The 25,793-nt window shown below is 49.6% G+C and overlaps 1 protein-coding gene across 1 annotated transcript in view; it reads right to left on the reverse strand.

The window, feature by feature from the left end:
• GRIK4 (glutamate ionotropic receptor kainate type subunit 4) overlaps positions 1-25,793 on the reverse strand; it is a 316,114-nt gene that overhangs the window by 62,977 nt on the left and 227,344 nt on the right. The window contains exons 11-12 of the mRNA XM_003796804.2: positions 20,658-20,765; positions 14,743-14,946 (exon numbers count right to left, since the gene is read on the reverse strand). Of these exons, the coding sequence (XP_003796852.1) occupies positions 14,743-14,946; positions 20,658-20,765 (312 nt within the window). The remainder of the gene's footprint in view (positions 1-14,742; positions 14,947-20,657; positions 20,766-25,793) is intronic.

The raw sequence follows: 25,793 nt of genomic DNA on the forward strand, positions 1-25,793 counted from the left end.
AGGGGGACAGCTTGAGGCTCTGTCTCAAAAAAAAAAAAAAAAAAAAAAAAAGATTAAATGAGATAACATTTGTAATGCAGTTATTGGTACTATCTGGCACATCGAAACACACCCTTTACTATCTTTGGAGCAATTTCCAGCCAAGGGACAAGCAAAAGGTGACGTTGGAAGCCACAAGGTTGAGCACAGTGCCTGGGAGTCTTGGGTGCGATGACGGAGAAGTCCAGATGGGCAGTGTGGGTGCTATGGTGTTCAGCCTGCTGTCACCTCTCCTCACCAACATATAAACTCAAGACCAAGCCAGCAAGCTTTATGGGGGAGATTTATTCTCAAGGTAGTTAGGCTATAAACATGTGTTTGTTGGGGTTGAATAGATGCCCAGTTAGGCCAACTAAAGCTTAGAGAGAAAAGAGAGTTGGTGTAACTTGGGGAATAAAATAGGAGACTGGAGGTCAATCGTAGAGCCAGTTAACTAAACCTGGACCTTCCCAGCCCATGGAAACAAAATAATGTTGCTATGGGAAGTGGGGTGGGGTGAGCTGGAAGCCTGGCTGGCGGGGGAGGGTAGAGCCAGGAGGGAGGGTAGGGATTATAGGAAGAGGGTGCAGGCCCATGGCTACCATGCAAGGGCAACCTCCAAGGAAACCACTACCTCCTGTAGCCCCACCTGCTGAATGCACCAGCACATCTGGGCTGCTGTTGTGCTTCCCCTATTGCTAGACAAGGAGATCTTCCCCAAACCTACAACCTGTTCTCAGCATTGGGCTGTTCCTTCCAGACTCTAAGTTCCTTGGGGCCAAGGGCTGTAGTGGTTAGTTCTCTCACACATGCCTTCACAGCATCCGTCCGCCCATCTATGCCTTAATTACTGAGAGCTGTTGCATGCTGGGGCCTGCCGCAGATGCGACCAGCAGAGGGATGAACAAAACACGTGTTCCTGATCTCAGGGAACTGACACCTTAGTGAAGTGAGACAGACAATAAACAAACAGTCCCGTAGTAAGCACCTGATTTTAGATGGTAATAAATTCTTTGAGGTTGCTACAACAGGGTAATGTGGTAGAAAGCAACTGGCAGACATGGGGATCCTTTAGAGGCAGACAAAGAACACTTCTCAGAGGAGGTGGGACTTGGCTTTGATGCAGATAATGAGATGGGAACAGTAGATTGGAGACTTGGGGAGACAGGCTTTGGGTAGAAGGAAGAGTGAATTTAAAGGCCATGTGCTGGAACTGCACGTGCCTTACCCAAGGAGCCCAGAGAAGGCCAGCAGGGAGGGAGCACAGTAGTGAGGGGGAGTGATGGGAGGCAGGATTTTGGATCCTTGGCCAGTTCCTCTAGATCAAAAGGACACTGGTGAAATGGTGGCTGATGAAAGGCAGGGCATAGGGGAAATGGTTATGCTTCTGTAATAGGAAAGACAATGGTGGCCCAGGAAGATTCAGGGATAGATTCTGACTTTCAACTCAAACTATTTTTCTCTAAGCCCAAGAGGATGCATGGACTTGCCACCACAGCTACCACCTGGCTACCTAAGAAGAGGTAGCTCAGACACTCCCACCCCTGGAGAGAATTTCTGCTCCTTGTGTCCCTTGTGCCTGCAGAGGGCAAGAAGAGAGGGGCTGTGGACAGCGTGGCAGGCCACCACTCATTACATACCACCTGGAAGGCTGCTGGGCCTTCCCACGGGAAGTTCCAGACTGGACATGTGAGCACCAGTTCTAGGCTGAGGAATTATGCTGCTGGTCTCCAGATGTGACATGGCCAGGCCAGTCTGGGGGAGGGAAGACCGGGTGCCTGGATGATCATGGCACGGGGGAGCAGGCCTGTGCATGTGTGCGAGGATGGACGGCAGGAGGCTGAGATGCTGAGCACCAGGCCAGCGGAGGTGGTGCAGAGAGAGCCTCAGATGAGGAGGGAAGGAGAAGAGCAGCTCTAACACTCACTGGGTGTCCACAAAGGGCCGTGTGCATGAGCGGGATGATATTTCATTTATTTCTTAGGATAACCTCGGGGTGGGTACCGTCATTTCCATTTTGAGGATAAAGACACTGGTTGACCAGCTAGATGTGAACATTCTAGATTGTATATAGAGTCAGCACATTGTACCCCATAACTGCAGTAATATACACAGTTATGATCTAATTAAAAAAAAAAAAAGACACTGGAAGTCTCAGAATGGCTGGGTGACCTGTCCAAGTCTGCATAGCTCATAAGTGACAGAGCAGGGATTTGTGCTGGGGTGACCAGGAGGGAGGGAAGAGGGTGTGAGAACAGGAGTGACCACATTCCTCCCATTTTACCACTTGCCAACAGCTTCCAGATGGAGCTCAGGCCTGGCTCTGCCCTCTCACTGGCCTTCCTCACCCATCTTTCCTACTGAAATCCTGTACTCATGTCATCTACGTCTTATCTTTGCCATCTTCCCATGTGCCACTAATGGCTTCCTCATCTGTCATCCCAAACAGAGGGCAGGGATCAGCCTGGAGTCTTCCCTGCTGTCTCCCCATTCAGTAACCAAGCCCCATCCATTTGCCTCTGAAATGCCTGTTTAATCCATCACCACTGTCATCACTCAAGTTCCTCTTTGAATTATTCAGCAGCCTCTGCACTGGTCTATCTGCTTCCAGTTCTTCCCCACTCCATCCATCCTCTAAACTGCATTGGGCACCAGCAGTTCTCAAACTCCAGCTGCATCAGGCCTCAGTGGTTCTCAAACTTGAACCTGCACCAACATTGCCCAAAGGTCTGTTAAATTGCAAACTGCTGGACCCCACGCCAGAGTTTCTGATTCAGTAGGTCCAGATGGGGCCTCAGAATTTGTATTTCTGATAAATCCCAGATGATGCTGCTTCAAGGACCACACTTTGAGAACCACTGCTCTAGAGTTTATTTCTACACTAAAGATCTAATTGTATAATTTCCCTGCTTAAAAACGTCCATGGGGAGACATTTTTAGGTGGTTCTGGCTCCTTGTGATGACCATCACAACCTCACCTAGACTTCCCTTTCCAGCATGACCTCAAGTTACTGACCTCTCTTCAACCTTGGACGTGGCCACATCACACTACTTATGTTTCTTAAACATGTCAGACCCCATAAATTCCCTCTGTCTGCAACTCTTTCTCCCTTTGTTGTTTGTCAAATTCCTACTTATCTATTAAGGTCCAACTTGACTGTTACTTCCCTGAGAACCATCCCAGTGTGTCAGAATGACAGGGGACTTTGATGCCAGACAGGCTCAGCTTTGAATTCCAGATCAATCACTTGTTAGCTAAGTGACCCTGAGTTAGCCTCTCTGTTAAGCTGAAGTCAACCTCAGTGTCTTCATTATAAAATGAGAATAGTAATCAGCCAGGCACGGTGGCTCACGCCTGTAATCCTAGCACTCTGGGAAGACAAGGTGGGTTGATCACTTGAGTTCAGGAGTTCCAGACAGCCTAAGCAAGAGCAAGACCTTGTCTCTAAAAATAGCCAGGTGTTGTGGCAAGTGCCTATAGTCTCATCTATTTGGGGGGCCGAGGCAAGAAGATTGCTTGAGCCTAAGAGTTTGAGGTTGCTGTGAACCGTGACACCACGGTACTTTACCAAGGCGAGAAAGTAAGACTCTGTTGCAAAAAAAAGAAAAAAATGTGAATAGTAATATTCCTCTCATAAGACTGTTGTGTAAAGAGCAAACGAGGCATGATAAATGCCTGGCAGGTAGTAGGTATTCGATAAACAGTAGCAACAATTATCATTAGCTCTGCTCTGAAGACTTGCCTGGCTCCCTCCAGCTAAAGTACATCCTTTCTTCTCCATGCTCCTGTAGAATTTTGCACATAATTCCGTCTTACACATACCACATGCTAGGGTCTCAAATTGTTTTTATGTACTGGCCTCATTCCCACCTTAGTTGGGGCTGCTGTATGAGTTACAACAATTGAGCTTCCCAGCAGACTTAGCGGGCACATGGCTTGGCAAGCTAGAGGCAACTTTGTAGCAAAAAAGAAAGGCTATTGGTGGATACAACCCCATTGGCCAGCTCAGTGAGTAGTGAGGACAGGGATTCAGGCACCTTTCACCCCTTGCACAGTATGCATCCTGAACAGCTGTACTCAGAGGTTCTACATACATGAACTGTGAGCTCTGTGAAAGTAAGAACTGTGTCTTATTCAACCTGAGGCCACAGCCAGTGTGAAATCAATGCAACTATGGGCAGGAAAGATTGGCAGAGGATGGGCAGTATGGGAGTAGAATAAAAAAGGGGAATAGCCCCAGGTGCAGGAATGGGATTCTTACCCATGGGGAGGATTGAGGTACAAGAACCAAGTTTAGCAGCCTCAGAGACTCAGGCTTGGGGAACAACCAGAAGTTGAATTCCTAAAACTGGGTAGCAAGTGAGAATGTCCTCAGGGAACAAGGCACTGGCTAAGACCCCACGTGCTGAAATGGAGCTCTGGAACGAGTCCCTGATCTCAGACAAAAGCCTGCTACTTGGTGGAGCCTTCAGGTAATGTCCGCACCTCCCCTACGCAGATGGGCAATGGGGACTAGAGTTTCTTAGAAGACAGTAAGATACCACTGTCTGCAGCTTCCTCTCCTGCCCCTGACCCAAATCAGTTCCCTGCTGTCTGTCTCTTCTGCTTAACAGCAAGCTGATCTCTTAGAAGGCTTTCAGATGCCTTTAATTCATACATTTTCATTTCCTTTGCAGACCCTCCGCTCCCCTTAGCAGCTGGCACTCAGTGGGGAAGGTGGAAATCATTCCCAAGACGGGAGCCTTCTGACAAATTTCCAAGGCTGCCTGCAGGTGCCCATGGGGTTTGAAGGAGCTGCCGATCTGAAGCTGCTGAGAGAGCTCTGAACCTAACTGAACTTCGAACCCTTGAAGATCCCCCCCACCCCAGCCACTCCTTCAGTGAAAAACAACCAGCACAGGGATCAAAAGGCAGACAGGCAAAATACTGAGCTCTTTTGCCCAAGCTGTGGCTGGCTTCTTTGGGGGCTCCTGCCCTGCGATCCTGGGGAAGGAACTACTCCAGGCTGCTTTCTGGGAAACAGAGATCGAAGCCGTGTACTTTCACGGGTCTGTTCCACACCATTCCTTCCTCCTGCTCTGCTCTGGATCCCCTATCGATGTCCTCACACCTGTGAATGTTTCTTTTACATGCGTGGATTTCTACCTTCATACTGCTTGGTCTCTAAGTGTTCAAAGACAGAACCCAACTGGATGTGTCCTTCAGCCCACACCCCTAGCTCAGTAACTGACACATAGCAGGTGTTAAATCACTGTCTGTTGATTAATAAACTGAAAGCCTGATTTTCTAAGGCTTAGTCTGACAGTCAGTTGATATAACCTGCTGAGGAAGCTCTCCCTGGGTTTATACAAGGAGTACTTAGTACATGTACCCCATCCTATATGATTTAAAGGAATATGAGTACCCCTTATTGGAAATACTTGAGTCCAGAAGGGTTTCTAGTTTTAGATTTTTTTTTTTGCATTTTGGAATATTTTTATACATAAAGAGAAGGTAATTTCATACAACATTTTTTAATTTTTTGTGCATGAAATTAAGTTTTGGCTGTGTTTTTACTGCAGACTGTCACAAGGAGGGGTGTGGAATTTTCCACGTGTGGCATCACGTTGGCATTTGAAGTATTTCAGATGTTGGAACACTTTGGATATCAGATTCTTGGATTAGAGGTGCTCAGATATAGTAACATTTTCCTGTGTTTCAGGCACTGTATTAGGTGCAAACGGATGTCAAGATGAATAAGATACCGTGTTGTCCCTCTGGGAGCTGCCAGTCCTACTTCCACTAAGAATCCATCGCAGTGGTCCCCAATCCCAAGTCACTTATCCCGCCTAGTACCTACTCGGTAAGATGGACTTTGGCGACAGAGGGCTTAGCTCAGCTGACTGGGTTAAAACGATTTCTGCTTGCATCTGTCTGCCCTTTCAGTGGGAAATTTCCTAAAGGAACAGGATCTAGTTTAAAATCCTCATATTTCCAGATGCTAGCCTCTTAGGGCTCTGTCTTCTTAGCCTCTACAAAGGCTAAGGTCATAACAGCACTCACCCTCCAGAGAAGGGGGTGGAAGACGTAAAGATCTGCCAGTGTCCCTTTCAAACTGGCCACTCAGAGCCACCTCCTGTATTACCATTCTGCTGGACCAGCCCATTCTTTCCTCTCCATTATTCCAGCAAATACACGCAGGAAACAGGAAGATGCAACCTCAATCACTGTCTGGCTCAGCCACCCATTCTCACATGTCCCCTTGGTGCAGTGAGGATAGCATGAAGTTGGGGTCTAAATAGGGTCTGAGTCTGGGCTCCAGCCACTTGCTGTGTGACTAAGCTTGGGTTCATTATGAACTATCTGAGCCTCCACATCCTCATCTGTTGAATGGGGTCATGAACCTGCCTCATGGGCCACGTGAGGGTCCCACATGGCACTAGGCCTTGTCAGGAGCTATCAGCCTCCTTCCCCTTCTCTTTTCCCTCCTGGTGGCTCAGCTTTGAATTAGGAAGAGATGTGGCCAAGTGTGTGGAGCAAACAAGGCCTCCTTCTGATCTTCTACAAAGCCACAGGTATCCCTGGATGGACAGTCTGAAGCTGCGGGGAAGCTCTCAAGTGAAGCACGTGGGGTGTCATTGGACTCCAGCAAGAGAGGGAAGGCTGCAGGGCTGGAGGCCCAGCTGCAACCTCCTGGGGACCTTCCACCTCGTTCCTGCACGGGAGGGAGGGACGGATTCCAGAGGGAGGAGAGACAGGAGGGTCTGGTGCAGTGGGGTAAGAGACATGGTCATCTCAGAAGAAGAAAGCAACAGTGGCTGTAGTCAGGTGAGTGAAAGGACTCCAGTGACACAGAAGAACATTTAGGGAACTCAAAATGAGGCAGTGTTGTAAAGGGGGGGACTGATGAGAAAGGGAGAGGAAGGTGGTTGTGGCCAAGGTGAAGGCCAAGGCTCTGGCCCTTTTATTCTCAAGTACAACTGTCTGTGAATAGTGAGCCAGATAAGATGGATTTCCTCCTTTCCCCAAGCCTGAGGTCTCAGTGAGTTGCATGCAGGAATCGCTACTTGGCATGCATATCTCAAGAAGCCATTCCAGAAAGGACATTTCCCAGGGTCAAAGAGCCCATCCCTCTTCCCCTGAGTAGCAAGATGACCTTAACCCATGCTTAAAAGCCTATGTGAAAAAGGACGCTGCCCCACACACTTGGTCCTGGGCTTAGCTGCTAAAATCTGGACACTGCTGTCATCCTCTCCTGGGCATCCTCACTGCTGCTGCCTAATCCAGGCCCCCTCCCATCCTCTTGATCACAGACAGCTGCCTAATGAGTAAAGCTGCAGCTGGTCTGCCCACCGCCAGTCCAGCCCCCTCTCACCCGCTAGAGTAACCTTCTGGAACCAAAGCCAATCATGTCACTCCCCTCTTTGAATAAAACAGACAAACCACCTGCTCTTGGATATCTCCCTCTAGCCCTCCGGACATGATTTAAATATCCAAACATATCAATCCTATCACAACCAGCCCCTGCCTGCAGCCCTGTTCTCTGCCCCCTCCCAAGTGGCCTCCACAGCACTCAGCATCTGCCACTCCTAGAATATCATTTTGTACCAAGACATCCTTCTTGATCCTCAATGCTCTGCTCAGCCACTGTTTCCTTGGCGAGCCCTTTCCCGCTCCTGTCCCATATCTTGTTCTGTTTCCACCAAAGCTACTCCTGCCACTCACTACTCATGTGACCTTGTACAGGTTCCTTACCTGCGGTGTGACTTAATCTGTGGTTATTGTGAGGATCGAGTTAATACAGTCAAATGCCCAGCCCAGGGGAAACACTTAATACATGCCAGCCATTGTTAGTATCACCATCATTATAACCCTCATTAATATAGCCTGAGTCACACCGTACAGTAATTCCTGGTTTACCTGTCTGTCTCTCTGAGTTGATCTTGAACCTCTCGTGGGCAATTCCTCAGATCCAAGTGGTGCTTGTCAGAAACTAGGCACTTTGATGAATAAATGAATCATTGAAATATAATTGAAGCCCATGTCTTCCTGATTTGAATAAATGCAGAACTGAGCCTTAATGGAGAAGGTAAAGTAAAGCCTTCTTTGAGCTTGGCAGTCACATGGAGAAAGATTTGAGCACTCAGTGTTAGCCCTTGGATCAGTATCTTTATTTTAAAGAATGCTGAATGAAATTCTGTGACCTATTTGCAGTTAAAATAGTCTCTGGCTGAAGGTGAAAAGTGATCCCAAGGGACTAGTTGTATTTTTTTTTTTTTTTTTTAGTTCAGCAAAATGTCTCTGGACAAGCTTCCCAGTAGATTGAGGCCATGGACAGCCCACTCTACCTGATCTCAGGCAAACTCCCTCCCTCCACAATCCTTCCTCCCAGGAGCCCTGGAGGGGAAATGGAATGAAGCATTTCAGCTTCATTTACACTTAATTCATCAAAATGTCATTGGTAAGAGCTATTTGATGTCCAAGGCTTATGAGCCTTGAATCTAAGCCTTCCAAAGCCCTTTCTCTTTGAACTTAAAGTGCCATTCTGCCAACATGGGGTTGAATGCCAACAGGGTTCTGCCCTGAGAATCTAGAGAGGGGCTCTACCCCTTCCCCAAGTGCTTTACTCTCTCCCAAGCAGGGACCTGATGATGTGAAATGCAGTTTCTCCTTCCAGGGTACCAGCGCTCAGCACTTAACCAAGAATGCCTCCCACACCCATAGTGAGAGCAGAAAGGGTCCTCCAGGTCATCTTTCTGACTCTCTGGCTTGATAGATGAAATATGTCTTTGTGGGTCAGAGCTGAACTTGGGCGCCAAGTTCTATGCATCCTCCAATTATCTGCCCAGAAGGACATCTCAGAAATTAATGCCAATTTAGGGCAATGTGGCCAGAGGGACATGAGGCTGTAATTCCAGCAGGGAGAAGCTGCTGGCTTTCAGAGACTTGGACTCAGGTGTCTAAGTTTAACTGGACTTTTGTCACTGGCTGTGGGACACTGCGTGAATCATTTTGTACTTTGAAGCCTCAGGTTTCTTAGCTATAAAATGGGAGCATGACATCTCTTTCATAGAGCTGTTGTGACGGATAAAGAGCTAAGGCTGTGACAGCACTTTGCAGACATTAAATCACTGTACAAGTGTTAAGAGTTACTAAGACAGTCCCCAGGCAGATACTTGCCTGACTGCAGGGGTTCCCAGTTATCTGCTATGGGCAAAAGTGCTAGTGTTTCCAAAACCCTTTCACTAAGCTGCATCTCCTCCACCCTCCATCCTGCCTTCCTCTTGTTGACACTCCCAGCTCTGACACTGCTCTAGCCACATGAATGTCCCCATATTTCCCCAACCCATAAAGAAATGTATTCTCAATTCTGAGCTATTTCAGTTGGAATTACAGCCAGTCTGCCAGCTCTACAGCTCCCCCTAGCTGCAACCCTTTATCTTGCTTCCCCACACCAGCGATGACGTGTGTGCCATTGCTGATTCTGCCACTGCAATTGGATCTCACCCCGGTCACCTGCTGAACCTGCTCTTGCCAATGACTTCTGTATTGCTCAGTCCAAGGAATGCTTCTCTGGACAACCATTCAAGAGGTGGAAAACCTCTTTACCCCTTCTCTCTCCTCTTCCTCCCTCTTAGATGTGTGCTTTTCTCCATAGGTGATTCCTTTCCTACTCAATCTTTGGGAGCTCCCACCCGTTCACTTGCTGAAGCCCACTCTCTGCAGTACCTAGATGTCCAAAAAGCACTTTAAAGTTACCATTTCTAAAGTTAAATTCATCTCCCTCTCTCCTCCTAGACCTGCTTTCCTTGGCGCCACCAACCATCCAGATGTCCCAGACATGCTCTGACCACTTTTGTGCCTGTGCAGAAAGCATGCCTGGATACTCCCCCACAACTAGTACGCCGGCATCCACACCCACCGTCTCAGCCTGTTTCTCCTTCTATAACAGGGTGTCACAGATTGGGTGATTTGCAACAATAGAATTTTATTTAGTTCACAGTTCTGAAGGCTGGGAAGTCCAAAGCATGGTGCTGGAGCTGGTGAGGGTCACCCGTGGTGGAAGGTGAGAGAGAGAAGTGAGAGTATCAGAGAGCAGAGGCACCAGAGACCCGACTCACGTTATAACTACCCACTCTTGCAGTAACTAACCCGGTTGCAAGATAACCACATTAACCTAGTCGCGGGGCAGAGCCTGCATGACTCCGTCACCTCTCATTGGACCACAACTCCCAAACTGTTGCATCGGGGATTAAGTTTTTGGCATGTGAACTTTAGGGGGACACAGTCAAACTATAGCAGCCACCATCTTGGGTAAATAGGTGTCAACAGATGTAGAAGGACTGAGGTTCTGGAACTTCCACTGGTGAGAACCCCAGGCCTCTACACTTTAACTCAGATGCAGACACACAGGCAGCTATTCCCTCTCTCAAACTCACCATAGAAAGACATTCTTTAGTAAGTCCCAAGCCCCTTGTTGGGGAATCTCTTTACAGCAAGTGTTCAGCACTCCTGCTGCAGTTTTTATTCAGGGGAAGCTGGTGGGTGGCTCAGTACACACAGACCCCTGACCCCTCCCCCTGGTACACACCCCCTTCCTCTCTGCATGTACTCTGTGCTCTGCACGAGCAAGAGCCCTGGGAGAACCACCCTCGCCTGCAGGATAACTCTCCAGCTCTGGCACACCAGTAGTGGCTCAGCATCCCTGGACCCCCTCAAGAAGAAATCTCAGGCTTGCCCCAGTGGGTTGCAGAAAGTAGTTTCCATTCTCAGCTGTTGATGGACAGTTAACCTAATTGTATTCGTTGTGCTGGGAAACACATGCCCCTTGAACAAGAAGGGGGCATGGAGAGGCAGCCTGAGGTCCCTAAAGGAGCCCAGTAATAATCACTCCTGGGCCAAATCAGTTTATGCTCATCTCTGGGTGAGCTCAGCCATGAGGATTTGCTCTCAATGTCACCAACAACCCTCCAGGAAGAGGGCCTGGCACCAAAGTTCTTGTGATCCAGTAAGGGAAGTTCCAATCTTAACTAGGAGTGGGGGTGGGGGAGGTTCAGCAGGTTCTGACCACCTGAAGGTCAACCTTGTCTACACATCATGTCACTGGCATTCCACCACTGGCTGGGCTGCCTGGCCCACTGCTGTTGGCTCTGGCTAAACCTTCCCGCTGCCTCATCTCACACTTAGCACCATGTGACTCCAGCCCTAAGGCTTCTGCAGGTTGCTGATATGGAAGAATACTCAGGACCCCGTGGTAAACAGGCCTACCCTGCTCCTGTGGCTGCAGGCACACTGCCCAGGGCGGGAGGCAGGGCTCACACCCACTCAGTGATAAGCCTGACACTGCAAGAGTAGATGTGATGTCCTGTGGTGTGAACTTCAGCCAAAGAGATACACAGATACATGTTCCCTCCTGCAGTGGGCAATGGTCTCATAGGCCTCTGCAGACAGACAATCAGCTGTGCTCCACATGAAGCTACAGCCGGCACACTAACACACTGCTTTGTACATGTCCTCCTCCCTTGCCTGCCACTTTCCCCTCTCCCCTCACTCCTGTGGCTTTGGCCTTGGAAACTACATTCTTTGACTTAGCAGGTAAGCTTTTGCCTTGGGCTCTGTTCTCCAGGGAGCCTGGCCTAAGACAGCTCTTATACTTCCTGGATGCCAAGTACTCTGCGTGTATGTATGTGTTATTTTAAGTCTTTACAAAAACATGTTTGCAGATGAACACAGGCGCCTTGGGGGAAGGAATGAAAAGGATAAAATAACTTGCCCAAGAACACACAGCCAGTAAGTGGATGAACTGAAATTTTCGCTTAGGTCTGTCCAACATCAAGATTTGTGCCCTCTCAGACCATGAGCACTGAAGTCACACAGACCAGGGATGAATGCTGGCTCTGAACTTCCTGGCTGTGTGATCTGTCAGGTCACGTAACCTCCCTGAGCCTCCGTGCCCTCGTCTGTATAAGAGACAGATTTAGACGCAATGACCTCTAAGATCTCTTCCAGCTGGGACATGCAATAGCCCCAAGAACCTCACAGGGGACCCTCTGCTGTTATAGCCTGTGAAACTTTCCTGTACACCCAGGGAAAGTGGTCACAGGGGATGATTTCAGACCTTAGGGCTAGGGGGAACATCTCAGCAGACATCTCAAAGTTTTAAACCTGGGGAAGATGGGGTCCCAGCATCACCCAGTCCTGCCGAGGGCATCCCAACAGCCTGTTGCAAAGCCCTTTCTTTCTTCTTACCCAGGTGACTCCCACCCATTTTTAAGAAGTCAGCTCAAGTATCTTTTCCCCAGAGAAGCCTTCTTTCCCCTCCCCTTGTGTCTCCAGACTGGATCCTAACCCCCTCTAAACATCCTCTTACAATTCCTTGCTCCCTGCCCCTCTGCCCCACACCTGCCACAGTGTAGAATTATATATTAACACGACCACTCACAGATCTTTGTTTTGCTCTCTAGTCTGGAAGATCCATGAGGGCAGTGTTCATGCTTACTTTGTCCCCCATTACATTCCCAACGTCTAGAACAATGGAAGGTGTTCAATAAATATTTATTTAATGAATGGCCTACTTAACTAGTGAACAACTGGTAGCCCAGTCTTGAGAAAGCAGCGGTGTTTTTGCTTGAAAGGAGACCTGGGGTGAATGTTAAGATCCCTGTCTGATTGCCCAAGTCACTCAATATGTGACTGCATGTGCTTTAGTCCCAGACTCCCCTCCCTCTCCTGCCAGTCCTTGTCACAGCTCATTAGGGGACTAACAACGAGATGGCTGTGCAGTGACACTGCCGTCCCTGACGTCACCCTACCAGTCATCAAGCACCACAAGGGGCTGAAGAAATGGGTTCAAGGTGATTGAGGACATCGGTAAGAAGGAAAGGAAGCTTTCTATGGCCTACTGAGCTGCACCTTAACCGTATGAAGAATGTTCCAGAAGGAGGTCTGGAAGATTCAGTAGAGAAAGGCAACAAATCCTTTTCTGCCTGTACCATTATCAGGACGGGCTAAATCTCAAAAACAGAGACGCAAAGACCACAGAGGGCTCTCTGATGAAGCCTTCACCCTGCCATCCCCACCCCACGTCAGTCCTCTGGGGCTCCCTAGGCCTTTTGCAGCCTTCTGCTGACATGTCAGCCTTCTGTCTGCAAGCCTCTCTCTGCAAGCAAGGCCTCACTTCTGAACCAGCTTCCTCTGGACCCCAGTCACTCTGGGTGGTTCATAGTTCCCTGATCAAGGTTTGCTGTTTGGGGGTCATTGCAGATGTGATCTATACTTCCAGGCAAATTCCTAGGCATCCTCCCTCCTCAGCACTTAAATACTTTTTCCGTAGGGCTCATCCATGTAGAACTTTTCATAGTGCATTGCTAAGGATTGCTTATTTAATACCGTCAATCCTCAAAGACTAGGATTTTAAAAATTTATCTTATGTTCCAAGTTTGGTACATAGAAAGAATTAAAATCATATTAGTTCTACAAATAAAGGGATCTGGGTTCAAATCCCAGCTCTGTCTCATGCAAACCCTGTAGCTTTGGATGAGTCATTGGCACTTGGGTTTCCTCATGTATAATGTGGGGATAACATCGAGCTAAAAGGTACACAGAGGACTAGAGATAAGGCAGGTACCACCTTGCACATCAGCACACTCTTGGGGGCTGTAGGGACTCTTTGCACCACTGAGAATCCAGAGAGACAACAGGGTTGGTTCGAGGTCACAATAAGAACCCAAGTCTGTGCTCTCTGCAGTCTCGGCCCTCATTACCTATCCTGAACATAAAAACTCAGATGTGGAAATATGGATAGTGAATTAGCAATGGTTTAATTAATTTTTACGGTTGTTAATGGTGTGTACAAAGAAAACAAGAGATTTCCCCCTGGAAGAACTTCCGATACTTCTGCTCTAACCCAACAGATGACTGACATTCAGTGACGCTCACCTGCATTTTAATCAAGCCTCCGCATTTGCCCTGTAAACCTACAGCTGGTCCAAGCACACCTTGGCCCTTGATCCATAAAAGGACATTTAACGAAAGCAGAAGATGACACAAGAAGTAACAAAATAACCACAACTGTGACCAAATACTGTGTCTGTCAATCCCTTGGCCCCGTTATTTAGTTCTGTCTCCCCAGACAGCACTTCTGAAAGATCAAAGTCAGCGGAAATGGGTGTGTTCTATCTTGCAGGGCCTAAATTCTCCCAGAGGGAGCTAGGAGAGGTAAAATAAACAAAACAAAAAGCATCTAGATCAGGGGTCCTCAAACTTTTTAAACAGGAGGCCAGTTCACTGTCCCCCAGACCGTTGGAGGGCCCGACTGTGGCCCTGGGATGAGTGGGCTGCTAAGCAGGACAGGCAGCGGTGGCTAAAACACCCAGCAGGCCGGATAAATGTCCTAGGTGGGCACATGTGGCCCACGGGCCGTAGTTTGAGGATGCCTGATCTAGATTATCCCAAAATGGAAAGCACCCCCCCAATCCATGTGAATTGGTCAAAGCCTCCATTACTTTGACCTTGGGAGAGGTCAAAGACTCTCGCCGGGTCAGGATCACAGGGACATCACTCACCAATGTACACCCCCACCACCTGGCTTGGTGCCAGCCCACTATTGGGGTTTATGGAACCAATGGACAAATAAATGAAAAATGCATGAGTGATTAGCTGAATAAATGGAGGGTTTATAACTAGACAGCACAGCTTTATTCCCTTCCAATCCCTCCCAGCCCCGCCCTCCAGTCTGGCCTTACCCTAGCAATCAGCTCCCCGACCATTCCCGTCCAGGTGCCGTTGGCCTCAGGAACGCCATACACGCCGTCCCCGACCAGGCGGATCTTGTAGTTGAATCTCAGGATCTCTGCCAGCTCCTTGAGCATGTCCACACAGAAGCCCTCGTAGCGGTCGTTGCCTTCCATCTCCTGGTGGTTCCCCTTCAGCATTAAATACGGGTTTTCCTGCAGCAAAACTGGGCAGCTGTCATTCTCATCTTAGCCCTGGCTTCTCAGCCACACATGACAGGAAGGGCCAGGGTGCAAAGTGGGGGGAAACAGGGTGCAGAAAGGAAGTGGCTTGGGTAATGGGGTCCCTTGGGGGTGCCGACTAGCTTCCCTCCCCAGCCTGCTCCTTCAAGGTGCTTCCCCTATTAGGAACACGCAGTGGCTCCCGCTGCAGGGAGGCTCGGGCTCAAGATTCTCCACTTTGTTCAAGGTCATTGTCGGCCCCACCCTCCATCCTCCTTCTCTTTTTTCCTCCCGTCCACTTATTCCACACAGACTTGTGGCTGTGAATCGTAAGCAGGTTAGGTGAGGACATGGACACGAACACCTGTAGTCCAAGACAGAGCACGACCCGGCCCCGAGGGCGACAGGAAGAGGGGCCAGAGAAGGCTCCACAGGGAGGCGGGACCTTAGCTGGGCTCTGGGAAAGGGCAGACCATTGAGGGAGGAAGGTGTTGTGATGGGAAGGCATTATAGGCAGCAGAAATCACCACCAAGGCCAGGACCCCAATGAGAACAAACATGGCCTACTCGGGGACAATGGATGCACTGCGTAGCTGGTGTGTGGGCTGTGAGGTGGGGAGGGGAAGTCTGCCCAGATGCACAGGCCTTGGGCGCCAGGAAGAGGAGAGAGTACTCTGCAGGGGTTACGCTGGGGGAACACCTCAGGTCTCATAGACATAAGGCTGTGAGGAAAGAACACCAAACTGAAGGAGAGGGTGCATCTGGGGAGAGGTGAGATAAGGAACCCTGAGCCTCAGTGTGCCTCAGGTTGGCCTGGAGAGAGCAGGAAGGATGCCAGAGGCACAGAAAGGGACAGCTGGATGGCTGGATGGGTGGGGGGTAGAGGAATGGGTCCCCAGTCTTTTGGGGCCCACATGGCTGACTGAGGATTGTCACCACTGGCCTGGATGTCTGGAAGGGAAGGTGATTTGGCACATGTTGGATTTGAGGGGCTAGAGGGTGATCCAGGGAGAAAGGACTGACAGGATGTTTAAAATGTGGAGCAGGGTCAGATGGGGGACAGGGACTGGAAAACTCTGCGTAGAGGTGAAGGCTGAATCTGCGGCGTATGTGACACTGCCGAGGGGGAAGAGTGGAGAAAGGGCAGAAGAGCAACTCAAGGGGGCCCCTGGGGAGAACCCGAGTGTGGAACAGAGGAGAAGCCAGAAGACAAAGCAGCAGCCAGAAAGGCCATAAATCAGGCCACACAGAGCCAAGGAGTGGTGGTGGTGGGGAGAATGAAGGCGCTCCCAGCATCTCCACACAGACCAGGCAGGCTGGGGAATGGGCACCTGGTCACATGTCCCTGACCACCTTTCTGAGACAGAGACAGGCACAGTGCAGGTGGCAGGTCCCTGCTGGGATCAGGAGTGAGAGGGAGCCGCAGGAGCAAGTGGACAGGCATTTCAAGGAGTTAGCAGGTGAGGGAGGCAGGGTGGGGCAGCATAGGGCAGCGGCCTTTCTGCCTGGCCACCAGCAGTCAGACCTCTCCTTGGGCCTGGAGGATCCCCCAGAGGCCACCTGGTTCTGTGAGTCCATCACTCCCTATATGGGAGGGTAGCTTGATAGGCAGCAGGGTAGAGGTGATGGTGTTTTAGGAGGGGACAGACTGGAATATATTTGTAGGCAAGAAGGGAAAATCCCTGGAGGAGAGCACAGAGATGGAAGGAAGAGCATGGCAGCTGGTGGAGGAGGGGTCCAGGGTGCAGAGGCAGAGATGGGGCAGTGGAGGGCATGCGTGTGAGGGCACAGCCAGGGAGGAGGGACATTGCCAGCCCCCAGGGCAGTGCTGACAGAGCAGGCAGGTAGGCTTGGAGGCTGGAGTGTGGGGAGGTTCAGCAGGACTGATCAGGGGATACAACAGGGAGAGAGAAGAGATGGCCCAGCTGAAGAGAAGAGGCTGGCCACAAATAGGTGGGCAGCTGGGAGTGGGGTGACACTCAGGCTTGGGGACAGGTATGAGGGGAGAGGGCTGAGCGCCAGGATTCTAGAAGCTAAGAAAGAAACATGCTAAACTCAAGCTGCAAGGGTTTTCCAGGCTGGCTGGGGGAAGACAGAGGGCCACATCGGCGGGTGGTCACCAGGGACAAGGGATGTGATGAAGTGGGGAGCAGGAAGCCAAAGACAGGGGAACTACACATGGAGGTGGCTGGTTCTGACTCCTCCTGATGGACACCACCATCGTGTCAGTGAGATGGGCCATTCTGCCTGCCTTCCACACATGCCATCCTCAGCACAAGGCCTTCTCCCTGCCCAAACTCCTCTCCCACCACCCTCCAGCCCCCTCTAACTCATCTTTGCCCCTGGAGTCACATTGCCTCCTCCTGTGCCAACCCATGGCTCAGAATCCCTTGCTCTCATGCTAGGGCCCCTGTAATTGTCCTTGGATGCCTTCCTGCTCTGAAGAGGGTGTCAGTGGGGCTGGGACTGACTCGTCACCTTCCTTGGTACTTTTTAGCATTAAGCACTTCCAAGTTCTATGAGTACAAAGCACAGAAATGGCTTCATGGACAAGGCTTGGCTGGGAGTTTCCATATGGGATTGGTAACGTCCCAGGTTATCTTTAATTGTCCCAAGGAGTGTCACAAAATCCTCCTCCCCAAATACTCTCCAGTCTCAAGTTAATTTAAACTTCACTGCCACAGTCAAAGTAAATATGCACACGGCCGATCCTGGAGGAAGGAGATGTGCTGGAAAGCCAAAGGGAAAGGAAGGCTGGGGCTCATTGGCATTTGGGGAACGTGGGGGCTGAATGCAGGCCTGGAGGAGGAGGCCCGTCCAGGCAGGGGTGCTGCAAGAACCTGAGGTCATATTGCAGAAAAATGTTTTAACATGAGGTCCGACACAGCAGAAGCTCAAGAAATGGGCACTGCAGCTAATTCTGTGTGTTTGCTGGTATTAACTAATGGATCATCCCAGACGTCCCAAGTGTACCCTGGCAGGAACATGAGACAACATGGATATGTGCTGAGTTTCAAGGAATAAGTCATTCAAGATTACCATTAGCCAGGGAAGACCCACCAATAGTTACCTGGGGACTGAATTAAGACTGACATTCCTAGTAAGGGTTAGTGGCTTGGATTAACCGTCTCAGGCATCTGCGTGCATACACACAAGAAAAGAACTCACACTAACCTTTCTTGGAGTTCTACTTACAAATGTCACCTCACACAAGTGTCCTGCCCCTCATGAGCACATGTGTGTATGTGGACACAAGCACACATACATGTGCATACACACTGATCAGAGTGACTTTCCCAGCCTTGAAACACAACTCTGTGGGCTCAACGTAGTTGTGTGTCTGTCCCAAAGCTCCAAGGTCAGTCTCATTCCAGGCTCAGAGAGGCAGGAGGTATAACCCAGCCACTTCTTCATCTTCCTCCCAAACTCTTATTGGCTTTTAAGGGACACCTCCTACCTTGTAGGAAGGAATTCCTCTCCCCAGATTCTAATTATTGAACCCCTACTTTGTGTCAACACCCCTTCTTTGAGGAGCTCTCGCCCTAGAAGGGAGAGGCAGTGCTCTAAACAATAATTTTGAACAAGAGAAATGCCACAAAGAGTGGTGTGTCAAAAGCTAGAGATAGGGAGAAGGCGGGAGTTAGAGCAGGTGACATCTGAGCAGAGCTTTGAAGGATGCATAGGTATTTCCAGTTGGAAACACAACTTGGAGGGACTGGTACCCAAGGCACAGCAAGTGCAAAGGCAGGGTACGGGATACAGTGTATCATGACAGGATACAGTGAGGAAAGGGTGGGAGGTCCAGCACCTCTGCACTCCAAGCTGCAAGGAGAGAAAGAAGGTGAGGCAGGCTGGGGCTGATTATAAAGGGGTTATAACCCAAGCTCAGGAGCAATAGGGCCTGGGCACCCACTGAAGGATTATAAGGAAGGAAATAACAGGGCAACTCTAAGCTCAGACTAAGTGAAACCCCAGGAGCTGGAACTGCTCTCTCTGTCCTTTTCCTCTGTGGGGCATTCCTCACCTCCATGGGGGTGTGCTCAAGCCTCACCTTCCTGGTGAGGCCGCCCTGATGGCCTGGGCATCAGCACCACCTGACCCCGTCTCCAGCTCTTTCTCTTCAGATCTCTCCCTTAGCCTCACTGCCCTCCGATTTATTATTTGACTATACATCTTGTTAATGTCCGTCATATATTCCCAGTGGAAGGAAGCTCCTTATGGGCAGGGATTTTTGTCCTTTTGGTTCACTGATGGATCCTGAGCACCAATAGTGCCACCCATCCAGTGGCCCCTGATACATGTTTACTGAAAGAATGAATGAAAATCTCCAGAGACCCTGTCTCCTACCAAGTGAAAGGGAAACCCAGTAGCCTGCCATTCGGGTTCCTAAGCCCTGTGGACCCAACCTGCTTCTCTGGCATATGCTTCACCCTTCCCTACCAATGCCCATGTCCATGTCCTTTTCAGCGTTTTCTGAACACCTTCCAAGGTCCTCTTTTCCTCGCTTCCTCCTTCCCACTTGCTCCCTGTCTTTCAGAGCCCAGCTTAAAGGTCCCTTCTCTGAAGGCTTTGCTAACCTCCCCCGGGAAAGGAACTCTCTCCTTCCACCGCCACAGCTCTAGGTGTGCACGTCCTCCCTGGCTTTTATCTCCCTCTGCTTACAGTAAATCAGTAATTCCAGCCCAGGGTTCCTGGGCCCCAGGAGTTCATTCAGGGAGTGATGGAGGTCCCCGAGCTCTTTTCGTCACTTATCTCCAACAGCCTAAAAGAAATGGCCACATTTGCAGTCAGTGCCGTTGGCAATGGCAAGGCTGGGCAGACCAACGTGAGCACCAGCTTTGCTGTGGGCTGAAATGATATCAGTGTGGCAACACTGGCCACCTCCTGCCGACAAGATGCTGTGCCAGGCAGGGAAGTACACTTTTCATTAGTTAAGAGGAGGAGGGGGAGAAAGAGACTGATTACTGCTTAATACATGCGGCTGGTTTAATTGACAAATCTTTTAAAGCATGAGGTCTTGGGGGGAAGACAACTACCTTGCTGTGTCTGCACTTGACTTATCCCATGTACTAAATTATATTCTCTTCAAGGATAGAGACCGAGTCCTACTCATCTTTGGTGTACAGGACAGAGAACAGTACCTCACACATGGTGGGGGGTGGGGGTAGAGGATGAACTTGGTAATTAATAAATAGAACTGGATCAAATTAAAGGGGCACATGGTTCTTTGCCCTATAGATTAATTGTTGACCTCTCTTTTCTCCATCTGGAAGTAAAGAAACAGGCCATGTAAACCCACAGATGTTCAGGTGTTCACTTAGGGAGTGTGGTGGGAAAGGGCCCCATGTTGTTCATCACAGCAGGCACCAAACAAGGTAGGCTGCTGGAAAGGGCAGAGGATCCCCCCAGGCGGCTGGACCCAGTTCCCCTAACCTTATCTGTGAACAGCTGTCAAGGTGCCCCTGAAAGAGGCATCCACAAACCGTGGTGTCTCCCTACCCCATCCCTCTTCCCCAGCTGCTTCAGAACTCATCAAATATCATTTCCATGAGAAACAGCATCTCGAGTGTAATTACAGCACCATAAATTGGCCTCAGTGCTGTGATTAGAGCTCCCATCTTCTATCACGGGGAAGCCTGTGAGCACTCAGAGCTGGGGAGGCACCCCAGGGAGCTGCAGCTGGGAGCCCAGGGGACCCCTCTTACCAGGATGGTAGTGACGACCAGAGTGGTGTTGAAGAGGCTGTCGGAGATGTTGGAGGCGTACAGGCGGCTGTCCATGCTGAGGCCCTCTGCCACGTGCCACTGGCCGATCTGTGGACACCAACAGAAGAGGGCTGAGAAGAACTGGAGGAAGGAGGAGACTGGGAAGACCAGGTGGTAGGTCCTGGGTGCTGTGGGCCTCCAGAGGTGGAAGGAGCCAGAGACCAGGCCCTGCCTCTTGATGGCCCGCACATAAGCCATAGAAGGAAGGAGTAGTGTAGAATAGGGACAAGGGCTGTACAGGGCTGCGGGTTGTTATACAAGATTGTGGGACTGAAAGAAGAAAGAGGTGAAGACTTGGGAGAGGTGGAAGAAAAAAGTGAAAAAATAAATCAGAAATGGAATGAGGTTCAGGAAACTCAGCTCTCGCAGAGGGAATGAAATGTAGGATCACGTTATTTTGAGGCAGGGATGAGCCACAGAATTCTTTGGCTTCAGCTTTCAATCGCTGATTATCCAGGTAGGAATCGGGATGGTACACGGGAGAGAACCAGGCCCATTCCTAAGTGTTCACCCAATGGTTACATGAATGAACAAATGAATGAACCAGAAGAGAGATGGCCCAGGTCCTAGTCCAGGTTGACTGGCTTGCTGGCTGTGAAAACTTGGGCAAGTTATTTAAATCTTGCAGAACCTCAGTTTCTCCGTCTCTAAGTGGGGATGGTGAGGTTTGCCCCCCTCCTTCTCAGAGCCTCTCATGACCTCGGAGATCATGCATTTTCCAGTCTGATGTCACATAATGCCTCCAGACCCGGGAGCAGAGAGCTAGACTCTGAAACCTTAGAAAAGTTACTGAACCTCTCTGATCGTGTTTCCACATCTGTAAAATGGGATAATAATAGAAACTTCATTGGGTGAGATTAACCTGGTGCTCAGTAAATGTTCTGTTCCCCCCACATTGCCTTTTTCTTTTGCTTCCTGTTGCTGTTTGTTTCCTTTATCTTACTGTGATGAGAGCGCTTAATACACATATGTGATGCACTCTTTTACCAGATTTTAAGAGTGCATTGCCTAACTGTTGATTATCCCATTGCCTTAAAGACCTAACCCTGCCCCCCAAAACAAAACTCTACAACTTCACCAGTTTTGCATTCTAGAAAGTTACCTAAACTTCACAGCAGTGGGTTTTTAGATTGTTTGCTTTTCCTAGTGCAACACTTCTTATAAATAATTTTTTTAAAAACTATATACATTTTTTTCAAAACCATATACACATACACTCAAACATATACACATGTATATACATAAAATCCCAATATATTTCTACTAGCTGGAGCCCCTGGCACATCATTGCTGTTGCTGAGTGTTTTTAGGTGGGCAGCCAGGAGAGATGGCTGACAGCTGGCTAAAAACCCCATGAAATGCACACATCCCCCTCTGCCAGGCATCTCCAGGCAGCAGCAGCAGCTTCTCTGGAAAACCCTCTTAAGTCCCATGGGTGCCAAGTGGGTCTAACTCCACAGCTGGGCTCTGGGTTCTGTTATGGAATCTCTAGCAACAACCAAAACATGTCATACCCTCGTCCCCTGCCCCTGCTCCTACCCAATGTGGCCAGAGGGCTAAGGATCCCAGGGAGCAGCAACCAGCCCCTGCCTTGCTGGTCTGGAGAGGGTGGAGAGAATAAAAGGCAGAGCCAACCAGGACCTCCCAGTTCTAGGCTGTAGCCTCAGGAGACCAAAAAGGCTACAGACGGGCCTCTGATGGGGCAAAGGGGAAACGATCAAAGAATTCTTTCCAAGCTTGGAGATGCCCCCTGGAAAAGAGTAGGCAGTTCTCTCTGCCTCTGCAAGGGCGCAGTGGTTCCATGCATGCTCCTGTTCCTCTTTAGTTTCTAGGCAGGGTCTCCGGCATGTCCTTATAGCAGGCCTCGTTTTATAGATAAAGAAATGGAGGCCAATCCAACTTGCCTGTGGTCACACAGCCCATCAGCTGAGATGCCTGAGTTCTTAATTGCTGATGAGTCTTCCACGGCCCCCCTGTCTGATTCCTCCAGTGTCCAAGTGCACATTTCTGTTTCTCTGTCTGTCTCCCCCACTGGCTCCTGAGTCTCATAACAGAAGGAATAGGCATTGTTTATGCTTATACTCCAGCACCTTGGGGACTGGGATGCAGAAGCAGGGAAAGCCATTGGCTCCTAGGGGGAGGTTGCTGCTGTCCGCAGTAACACGCACAAGGCTGGGAGCCCTCCTCTGGCCTCTGGAACTCCCAAAGGAACCAGCCAGGCTGCATTATTGCCTGACCTTCCTCCTGGGTCTGCAGGGGGATGAGGGATGAACCGCTGGATTTCCAAATGAAAGGGAAAAGGGTAACAGTGACTGCACACCTGCTGTGATAGATGGTTAGGCTCCATCCTCTCTTTCATTCTCACATCAACACTTTAGTGTAGTTAGGGTGTTTCTATCTTATTTGGGAAGAAACTGAGGTTCAGAGAGGCCTAATACCTTCTCTAAGGTCCACCCTCTCACCCCCTGCGGGAGTACAGTGCAGGCTTGAAGCCCAGGTCTGCCTCCTAATCTGGGAGCCTTCCTTTCCCTGCTGGGAGGCTGCTAGTACACCCTTCATTTAAGCAGGTCAGGCCACCCAGGAAACAGCTCCCAGGGGCCTCAGCCTTCTGGTAAGAACTCCAGACACACAGCTTTCTTCTCCTTGGTTTCACTGGACACTGCAAAGTCAGATGAAATTACTGTCCTCTCAGAGGCTTGGTTTCCCTGTTCTCAGAATGGGTAGAATTGACTCCTGACAGACTCCTAGGCAGGGAAAGGCTCTATTTGGACAGAAGGAACATGAAGAGCAATTGGGTTGAATGTCAGGATTGGGGCATTTGGGATGGGACTGAACTTCTGCCACCGTAAACCTCTGCTTCACACTAACAAGCAGTGAGATCTCAGTGCCCCGCATCCTCCAGACATTTGCCCACCTCACTAACCACCTGCTCTAAGAAGCCCTAGCTCCAGCCTCCCTGGTCTTCCCCAGTGTACAAGATAGATTCTTGCTAAAGCCAGAGACAGAAATGCTTTACCCAGAGCCAGATCCAGCAGCCTGAGCAATGCCCCTCCCCTTTTCCACCTCTGGGGACACAGCAGAGAGACTAATTAGCCCCCAAGCTCCAGTCAGGAAATGAATCTCCCACCCACCCTCCCATTAGTCCCAAAGAAATTAATAAACTCATCAGATCCAACAAAGCGGCTTGGCAGCTATTACCCAGCGCAATCTAATTGCAGAAAGGCAGTGGGAGGGAAGGGGAGAGACAGAGCCCGGTGCCCTGGGATACAGGCTAATTGCCCCACCCACTGGGCACCCTCAATGCCACACACGTGCCAGGGGCAGGCAGGAGATAACTCTTTCATCACGGACAATCTGCGGCTCTGCCTTCAGCCAAATCCCCTTGCTCCACCCTGCTGACACCTGCCCCCAAAACCTCCTCTAGGAACAGCTGTTTAGAAAGCCGCTTCCACATGCCCACATGTGCTGTCTCAATTTTGCCTTGGATAATGTCTCTCTGTGGCTCTCTCTGGACTTTCTGTCTCTCCCACCTGCTCTGCCTTTCTGCCAGTTTAGAGGTCCCAGGGGTTGCAGTGAAGGGAAGGGAAGAGTGGATTTGGGCAGCACCGCTGCTAGCTTATATACAGCATCTTAATGCAGATTTTTTTATAAGCCCCCCTCTGGGCTGCCATGGCCCTGACTGCTCACCACTGGGAATGCGAAGTTCAGGCTGGATTTCAGCCTCTCCTCATCCTTGAACATTGCACAACCAATCCATGGCCCCAGAATTAGAGGACTTGGTTTAACCTGGGTTCTCTGCTATGAGGTATGTGATCTCAGGTAAGCCGATGAATCCCTCTGAGCCTCAGTTTCCCTAATCCATAAATTGGGGATTAAAATAGTAATTATTACCTTACAGGGTTCTTTTTTTATTTTTTTATTTTTTTTTTGAGACAGAGTCTCACTCTTGCCCCAGGCCAGAGTGCCATGGCATCAGCCTAGCTCACATCAATCTTGGACTCCTGGATTCAAGCAATCCTCCTGCCTCAGCCTCCCCAGTTGCTAGGACTACAGGTGCCTGCTACAACACTAGCTAATTCTTTTTTTCTGTTTCTGGTAGAGATGTGGTCTCACTCTTGCTAAGGCTGATCTTGAACTTCTTTTTTGTTTTTTTTTTCTTGGTTGCCCTTGGCAGAGTGCTGTGCCATCACAGTTCATAGCAACCTCCAATAGTGCCTGCCAGAATGCCCAGATATTTTTGATTGCAGTTGTCATTGTTTAGCAGGCCTGAACCCGCCAGCCAGCCTTGGTGTATGTGGCCAGCATCCGACTCACAGAGCTATGGACACCGAGCCTGATCTTGAACTTCTGAGTTCAAAGGATTCTCCTGCTTTGGCGTCCCAGAGTGCTGGACACAAGCCCAGTGCCCAGAACCTTATAAGATTCTTAAGGAGATTAAATGAGATGGTGTATGAATAAAGTACTATGTTGGTATTCATTAGTTTTTAATGCCATTGCCTAAGGCAGAGGTGGGATCTCCTCTGTGCTCTACACAGTGGACTTCCGTTTATTAAACAGACTAGGCCAGGGTCTCAAAGTTTGGTTGCCAGACCAGCAGTATTAGCATGAGAAATGCAAATTCTTGGGTCTTACCCCACACTGACTAAATTAGAAACTCCAGGTGTAGGGCAGGCTGGATTAGAGCAGAGCAGAAAACAACTCAGAGGACGCACAGGATGACAGGAAACAACAGGGTGCAGAGATAAATAGTGACTCAGTGCCTCCCCAGAGTGAGCGAGGAAATGCCTAAAAACTGGCTCTTGAGCAAAATTTTAAAAAGGGCCCTAGTTTGTAGTGTTTGCTAATTTCTGTGGTGTAAACACTCCCAACGTGGCTGATTTCAAGCTGCCAACCCGATGTCACCAAGCACAGAGCCCAGATGTGTACAATGGGCTCTCGCCAGCTGGGGCAAGGTATCCCCACGAGCTGGACACTAGGAGATTATGCATATGAATCTCATTGCCTCTCTACTTAGTCAGGAAAGTGATATCTAGACAAGTTAATAATGTATGCACGTCACAGAGCTGGTAAGTAGAA

This window comes from Otolemur garnettii, unplaced genomic scaffold (genome assembly GCF_000181295.1).
Source record: "Otolemur garnettii isolate 467f Iridium unplaced genomic scaffold, OtoGar3 scaffold00108, whole genome shotgun sequence".
Lineage (NCBI taxonomy): Eukaryota > Metazoa > Chordata > Mammalia > Primates > Galagidae > Otolemur > Otolemur garnettii.